Source organism: Alligator sinensis, unplaced genomic scaffold, assembly GCF_000455745.1.
Source record: "Alligator sinensis unplaced genomic scaffold, ASM45574v1 scaffold487_1, whole genome shotgun sequence".
Taxonomy (NCBI): Eukaryota; Metazoa; Chordata; order Crocodylia; family Alligatoridae; genus Alligator; species Alligator sinensis.
Window position 1 is genome coordinate 700,788 of NW_005842301.1, and position 8,624 is coordinate 709,411.

General features: G+C 49.9%; 1 protein-coding gene across 1 annotated transcript in view; it reads right to left on the reverse strand.

Moving 5' to 3' along the window:
* Nucleotides 1-8,624, reverse strand: part of POC1A (POC1 centriolar protein A) — a 122,880-nt gene that overhangs the window by 30,813 nt on the left and 83,443 nt on the right. The window contains exon 9 of the mRNA XM_006028262.3: nucleotides 4,907-5,047. Within this exon, the coding sequence (XP_006028324.2) occupies nucleotides 4,907-5,047 (141 nt within the window). The remainder of the gene's footprint in view (nucleotides 1-4,906; nucleotides 5,048-8,624) is intronic.

Sequence of the window (8,624 nt, forward strand, 5' to 3'; positions counted from 1 at the left end):
ATCCCAGTTCCACCCGGGGTGGTTAGCGTCTTAGGTGCTGGGGCTCTGTCAGGTGGAGCAACCGAGATCTCCCCTCCACCTCCCTCAACCCCTGCCTCAGTTGAGGTAGTGGACCTGGAAGTGGTGAACCCCAAGCAGCCTGGCCCACCCCCTACAGGGGAGGTGCCAACTGCTCCCAAGAAAGCCAAGAGCAAGAGGCAAAAAGGAGCTTCTAAAGGAGCGCGTGCCCCTTCGGGACCTGCCTCTGACAGCGCTGGGGAAAATGTAGCCAGGGAATCTGACCCCACCTTGCCTGCCCCCCCCCAGAAACCCTGCCACCTCAGGCCATGACTGAGGGTGTCCCAGCAATGTCTGGCAACACACTGCCTCCTTCCCAGCTTGTGGGACTTGTGAGCGGCAAGGCAGGGAGAGAGTGCCTGCCTCCCCAGCATCAGGCACAGGAGACAGCAGAGGGTCCTGCCACCCCCCTGCCCACCGAGGCTGATGAGGAGGAGATGGAGTGCCTGCCCTCCGAGCGCCACAAGAGGCCCCGGGAGCGGGATAACATTTGCCCCCCAAAGCGGATGGGGATCGATTTCCCAGAGATGGTCCTCGACCCAGATACTGAGAGGGGCCTGCTAGGGAGCCTGGCCATTGCGGGCACTTTCACTGGTCTCACTGGGAGGTCCCCTCTCAGAGTACAGCCCCACCGGTTCTCAGTCAGCAACATCCAGCTCCTGCTGGAGAACCCCCCCTGGGTGGCCCCCAGCTATGGAGGCCTCCTCAACCTCTTAGAACAGACCAAAGGCCAGAGGAATGTGGCAGAGAGTATCCAGCAATGGTGCCTGGACCCCGTGCAGTTTGTCCATGCCGCCAGTGACGCGGTGAGGCTCACGCGCCGGGACCCAGGCACGCATCAACATGCCTTCCAGCTTGAGAAGCTGATGACCTGGGTGAGGGAGGTGTGGGGCCAAGGCGGGTCCATGGAATAGGGTACGGCAAGGGTAGGCCTTCCCCTGTCTTTGTGGCTTTTGCCCGGCTCTTCATAGATTCATAGATGTTAGGGTCGGAAGGGACCTCAATAGATCATCGAGTCCGACCCCCTGCATAAGCAGGACAGAGTGCTGGGTCTAGATGCCCCCAGCTAGATACTCATCTAACCTCCTCTTGAAGACTCCCAGGGTAGGGGAGAGCACCACCTCCCTTGGGAGCCCGTTCCAGACCCTGGCCACTAACTGTGAAGAAGTTCTTCCTAATGTCTAGTCTAAATCTGCTCTCTGCTAGCTTGTGGCCATTATTTCTTGTACCCCCCAGGGGCGCCTTGGTGAATAAACCCTCCCCAATTCCCTTCTGTGCCCCCGTGATGAACTTATAGGCAGCCACAAGGTCGCCTCTCAACCTTCTCTTGCGGAGGCTGAAAAGGGCCAGTTTCTCTAGTCTCTCCTCGTAGGGCTTGGTCTGTAGGCCCTTAACCATACGAGTGGCCCTTCTCTGAACCCTCTCCAGGTTATCCGCATCCCTCTTGAAGTGCGGCGCCCAGAATTGCACGCAATACTCCAACTGCAGTCTGGCCAGCGCCCGATAGAGGGGAAGTATCCCCTCCTTGGACCTATTCGTCATGCATCTGCTGATGCACGATAAAGTGCCATTGGCTTTTTTGATGGCTTCATCACACTGCCGACTCATGTTCATCTTGGAGTCCACTAGGACTCCAAGATCCCTTTCCACTTCCGTGCCACCCAGCAGGTCATTCCCTAGCCTGTAGGTGTGCTGGACATTTTTCCTCCCTGGGTGCAGCACTTTGCATTTCTCCTTGTTGAACTGCATTCTGTTGTTTTCTGCCCACTTTTCTAACCTGTCCAGGTCTGCTTGCAGCTGTTCCCTGCCCTCCGGCGTGTCCACATCTCCCCATAGCTTTGTGTCATCTGCAAACTTGGACAGCTCCTCTGTCACCTCCTCTCCTGCCTGTACCCTGCCTATCCTTCCTCTCTGTTCTCAGGGCTGTTACCACAATTGCCTCACTAAACACCAATGGCTGCAGAGTCCTGGTGAAGCGGACGGCCGTCCTGGAGGGTTTGCGGAAGAAGCAGCTGGCGATTGCCTTCCTCCAGGAGACGCACAGTGACATGCACGTTCAAGCTGACTGGCACGCTGCCTGGAGAGGTCGCTTGTTTCTGAGCCATGGCACCAACCATCAGCGCAGAAGTGGCGACCCTCCTCTCACTGCAGCTGCAGTACGACTCAGTGGTGGCACGAGAGGTTGTTCCTGGCTGGCTGCTGACCGTCCATGTCACCCTGGCACACCAGAGCTTGCTCCTCATCAACATCTATGTGCCCACCGACGAGAGAGAGCCTTCTTAAAGACCCTGGGCGACCTCCTGTGTGACGCCAGTGAGAATGATGACCTGCTCCTCGTGGACGGGGATTTCAACTGCACCGTCAATGCGCTGCTAGACCGGACAGGGCCAGAGCCACACCTGCCTTCGGCCCGCAAGCTGCGGACTGTGCTGGAGGCGGCGGATGTCGTCAACGCCTAGCGGGTCCTCCACGCTGACACGTGCCAATATACCTGGGCAAAGATGAGTACCAGTGGGATCACCATGGCCCGTCTCGACCATCTCTATATCGCCCAGCACCATCTGCCATTACTGCGCAGCAGCCGCATCCTCCCATCGGGCCTCTCGGAACATGCCCTGGTCTGCTGCAAAATGAACCTGCCTGGCAGAGCACGCACGTAGGCCCCGTACTGGTGCCTCAACATCAGCCTGCTGCAGGACACCCACTTCAGGGACTGCTTCGCCCACCTCTGGAGGAGCTGGGAGGCTATGCGAGCTGACTACTCCTCCTGGCGGCTGTGGTGGGACATGGGGAGGATCCAGATCCGGGCATTCTGCCAGCAGTATTCCCAACTGGCGGCAAGATCCGCCGCCACACCCAAGAGCTGGAGGAGGACATGGCAAAGCTTGAGGCAGCCCTGCTCCATGCGGGCAACGACGCGGCACTCCTCAAGAGCCTCCAGTCCTGCAAGAAATGCCTGCGGGAGCTGGTGAAGGGCGTGGCCTGTGGGTACGTACCCGCTGCCAGGAGCTGGCAAAGGCCAACACCCCAACCGGCTTCTTCTTCGGCCTGGAGAGGCGGCGGGCTGCGGCAAAGACACTGGACCATCTCAAGACCCTGGAGGGATGGCTGCTCACAGACCCAGATGAAGTGTGGGGGCATGCCGTCGCCTTCTATCGGGACTTGTTTGTGGCTGAGCCCACGGAGGCTGCTGAGCAGCTGCATAAGGACCTGCCGTGCCACGGCGCTTCACAGGTCGAGGCCCTGGAGCGCGAACTCTCCCTGGCAGAGCTCAAGGCTGCTGTGGGGGGGCTTGCCTTGGGCAGGGCCCCGGGCCTTGACGAACTGCCCGTGGAATTTTACAAAGCCTTCTGGCCCCTCCTTGGGCCCAGCCTCCTCTGACTGGTGATATTTAACAAAGTTAACAAGGAAAATGGCATGTTAAGACTATGTTAAATAGTTGTGGCTGGGTTAAAGTAGTATACTGAAGTAGTGGAGGCAAGAGTTGTACCTTCTGGCTCTGGGTAAAGTGATGTGGTTCAGAAAAAAAATAATACTAAAAAAAGATGGGGCAAGGGTAGGGAATATATATGCAAGGGAGGAGTATGTTTTAAAGCAGCAGTGCTCAGTTTTGGTCCCACAGGTCAGATAAATGGCACGGAACCAGTCTACAAGCCAGATCAGGGCCGACACTGCCTCCACATGATCGGATAAAAACCCAGGGACCTGCACTGCCTCCACCTGGTTGGGATCAGGCTCCAGAGGCCCTGCACTGCCCCCACACACAGGGTCAGGCCCTGCACTTCTCTACACACTCGGTCTAGCACTCAGGACCATAGTGCACAGGGCTCCCTGCAGGCTCCATGGGGAGCTTTGCAGCCTGCATAACATGGTGCCAGGGGCCAGATTTGGCCTGTGGGCTGGAGGTTAAGCTCCCCTGTCTTAGAGACATAGGGAATGCCAGGAAACAAAACTAAGTGGTAGAAACTGGGAGATTTGAACAGGGACTGTTTACTCTGAAGATTGGAGCACTTATTCACTTTACTTTAAATCAGGGGTCAGCAACATATGGCCCATGGGCTGGATACAGTCTGTGCAGCTGTAGGGCTTTACCTGTGCCCTTCTCCCTGCGGTGTGGATGCAGCTTCCAGCCAGTGGGGAGCTGGGTTGGGGCCAAGCTGCTTCTAGCTAAGTCTACTATACTGGTGGGAGATGGGGACAAGGAAAAGTAGAGGTAGTGCAGAACCAACTGGAAGCTGCCCAGCCCCAGCACAGCTCCCCATCAGCAGGGAGCTATGCCTGTGCTACAGATGGGAAGCATGGTGCTGGGAGAAACTGCAGCAGTGGAGGCAGAGCTCCTAATTCCCAGGGCCTGGCACAAGGGTCAGGCAACATCTCTCCCCACCATCCCACCCACTGTTGACACACCACGAAAGCCATCCAGCCGACATTATATCAAAGCCGGGTAGTTCTGGCCTGTAGCTTACAAAGGTTGCCAACCACTGCTTTAAATGACTTAGCTTTAGCATTGGCAGCAGTCTTACCAGTGCAGCATGCATTAGTACATCTATGTGCAGTGGTTTGCCCTGCTTCTTGGGTGCTGTTGTGGCTAGATGACTTCAGATACCCAACCTAGCTCACATATCCCTATAATATATTGCAGATTGCTGTGCAGACATACTCTGCACATGGAAGAAAAAAAATAAAAGCAAAATGAGGCTAGACTTGAGATAGCCAATGGAACTACTGATTTAAAGGCTTAGTCAGATTTTATTATTTTATTTTATGGAGCCATTTCAAAACAACTGCAACTTACTTAATGACAAGAAATAGCCAATTAGCATTATGAGGCTATAAAAGGATTTCATACCTGGGTAAGAACATCTAACTGTCCCACAATGTGCTCAAGGGTATTTGCAAGACCACTCCCTTCCTCTTGCCACTGCTGGTTCTTGGCAGATTCTTGAGTTTTGATTTTCTTTGGAGGATCACCACAAACCATTTCTGATTTCTGTGAAAACAAAGCAACAAGATTTATAAATTACAATGCAAACAGGAAAAGTACAGTATAGTCGCATCATACGCACATTTAACTTGCGCAAATTCAACTTTATGCAGGTGGGGGGGCAGGGCTTCAGGTTGCGGTGGCAGGTTCTGGCAGCATGGTGGTGGCCCGGCGGCACGCAGCCATCCTCCCCACCACCCCGCGCTGCACCGCTGCCGCCAGCCACACAGCTCAAAGCACGGCTCCACGGTGGTGGCAGGAGGTTTTGGAGGCAGGAGCAGTCGCCGCAATTTTCGCCTTACGCAGTGACCTCGGAACCTAACCCCTGCGTAAGTTGCAACACGCCTGTATTTCGCTTTTCAGATTGTATGCAGTATAACCCAAGCTGTACAGAAGAAAGAAGCTGACAGAACTGTAGCAAAAGCAAACATCTGGCAATCAGCAATGCTGACATTATTTTACCTTCCTTTGGGAAAGTGGTATCTTCACTTGTTATAGTTTGTCCCTAAGCTAGCTGGGGAATAACACCAGAATTTTGCTATATGTTTCTGAGGTGCAAATTAAAGTTTGCTGATAGCGTTGGCACATTTGGACAAAAAGTGGTACAGAAAGACAAAAGTGAATGTGCAAATAGAAAAATCAATTTTTGGTTACACCCAGGTTAAAACTGTTCTTATACAAAGATTGGCAAGTTATTTTGAAAAGCATCTGCTACAATTTTAGTCCAAAACCATTTTAAAAAACACAGAAACCTATACCAATAATGCAGAGGTCAACCAACTTTTCCACTTCATATGTATTAGTTGCAATAACTGTAACATGGTCAAGTTAACTTAACCAAAAGCAGATGAAAAAAAAAAAGTGTTACTATGCTCTTTTAAAGTTAAATATTCTTGTTTTAGCTCAGGCATTTTAAATTTTGCTTTGATCTAGAAGTGGGTTACAAAAATAAGTCTAACTCTGAAGTTCTAGCTATGCAAACATGAAAATTTAGTCCTGAACTAGCTAATTAACCTCCCCCACAAAGAAATCCCAAACAAACACAAAACCCTCTTAATTCAGGAGCACTTTTCCTTTAAAATAAAAACAATAAAACGTCACTGTCTCTCCCTCCCTCCAGAGGATACTTCATCTAGGGAAAAAAAACGACAAATTTATTTACCTGTTGGATATAAATGCAGTGGTCTCATCTGTGTAAACTGAATAAAGTTGTGGGGCGGGGTTTTAAATGTAAAGGCTAACTAAATATGTTAGCATAATTGCTACACTATATAAACTGATAGAATTGTACATGATTTGAACCTAAATCTCATACAGACAGACCTCCACAGGATCCAAATATCCATTGTCTGGTATTTTCTACAAGCATTTACCTATTCAGAGCACTATTTTGATACTAAGGGTACCCTTACATGTGCTCAGGGTGGGGCATTTTAATTAGAGCAGCTCCTGGAGAGCTGCTCCAATTAAAACATTACAGACAGTGTCACATGTATTAAGCTCCTGAGCATTTAAAAATGGCTATGGGATGCTTTAATTAAGGCTCATTCAATGAGCTTTAGTTAAAGTGCCCCAGTGACTATTTTGAAACCCATGGGGGCTCATACATGTGAAGCTGGAGTGTTCTAATCAGCATGTGGAGCAGCCTTGATTAATTAGAACATGTTAGAGTGTAGGTATAGACATCCTAATATATGGAACCGACAGTCAGCAGAGAACTAGACCCACCAACTTTGGAGTGTTTAAAAATAAATCCAAATTCTGTTGCTGTCATATTTATAGTTAGAATGTGTCCAAATTCCTAAGCACAATACTATTTTTTTTTCCAAAGAGTGTTTATTGTTATATCTCTGGCTGATGTGAGTCACATACAGACATTAAACAACAATGTTGTATAAGTAAATCAAGTCTTACCATATGCTGTAATTTTTTTTTAAAACTCTTCTCGGGATGATCTATACTAATGTTATACACCATAACTGTAGAAAATAGAAATTAACTAACTGTGAGAGCTCTTTAAGAATGTGGCATGTGTTCTTATCAACTATAGCCCATTACAAAATAAATCCCCTGATCATACATTGGGATTGCTGTGTTTGTGTAGTGCTTAATTTAAGTCATTTGGGCTCTCCTGGGTATCGGTCCAAAGGTTCTGGAAGTGTGATATAAAGAGGCCTGAAATGACAGTCAGACCCCAGGTATTTAGAAATGTATTTACACTTACTACAGGGAGATGTCATGGATTTCAGTGGGGGATGACTCAACAAAGACCAGCTATGTTGGCAACTCTAGGGTGAAACCTAAGGCCACTGAGGTCTCAGAGAGGTTGGAGAGAAGCAGAAGCATCTTCCAATTCCTGCTCCCACCATGATTAAGAAGCAGGTACAGGAAAGAGAGGATAACTTTAGAGAACTTGAGAGCACTGATCAGGAGGCTTACCCTGACATAGCAGCTCCAACACCACCAACACGAACAGCCCGGCCCATCACTACAACCTCACACAAGATCTTGCCTTGTCCTCACAGTCAGCTATCCCCCCTCCACATTCTTGCCAATCGCACTTCTATTCCTGCTCAGCATGCTCTTGCCATAACCATTAAATGCGAGAGTACTGGTGTTTCCCACCCCACCCACACATACAGACCCACCCTCCCCCAGGATCATAAATCTGCCTGTGAGGTATGGGGTCCCAACACTGTAATCATTTATTGGGGACATGGATGATACCAAACATGTCCTCTCCTTTTTTTCCTCTTACCCCCTTCCTCTCCTCTAGGAAAGACATGGTTTCAGGGTGCATGAAGCTGAAGAGGGGGAATATTTGCTTTGAATTACTCTAGGTTGAGATGCCCTTTGTAAACCACCAGTGTGGAAGTACGGTGCTGACTAGGTAGAGAGGCTTACCCAAGAGAGGAGACTCCTTGTCCTCAGAATTTGTGAGGGGTGCCAATATGCAATGTTATACTAGCTGTGTGCTAAGTTTTAGCATATATGCATGGGACTGTTGCCAGGTAGATTAACAACCTCCTGAATGACAATAGAATAATGTGTGCAGAAAAAGAGGGGGGGGGGGGGGGGGGGATGATTACACTGAGCTTTTGGGGAAATGATAGGGATCTCTTTGGAAACTTCTGTTGCCCATTCCAGACTGGTTCTGGACTTAAGTGACAGTTATCAGATCATTCATTAATGAGCAGTTTAGCACTTGTTTTTGCTTTTTAAGGGATTAACACTGATAAATTCATTTCTATGTCTTTCAGGAAGCAAGAAATCCACAGCACTTCCTCCAAATCCATACCCTGCCCTTCTTCAGCTACTATGGAGAAAAGGCCACAGCAGATGGAAACATCACTATGGGCACAACCCGAACCTCCTCCCACTGCTGCCAACTAGTCAGGTCAGGAATGGCTAGCATCACCATGCCTCCCCAGGGTCTTGCACAACCACTCATGTGAGAAGTGAAAAAAAAACAATGATATGATAAACCTAGATATAAAACCTCAATTTGCATTTTTCACAACACAAACAATACCAAGTCCCAGAGACCTTGCACAGGTCTCACGCCAGGCACAACAGTCTTTCC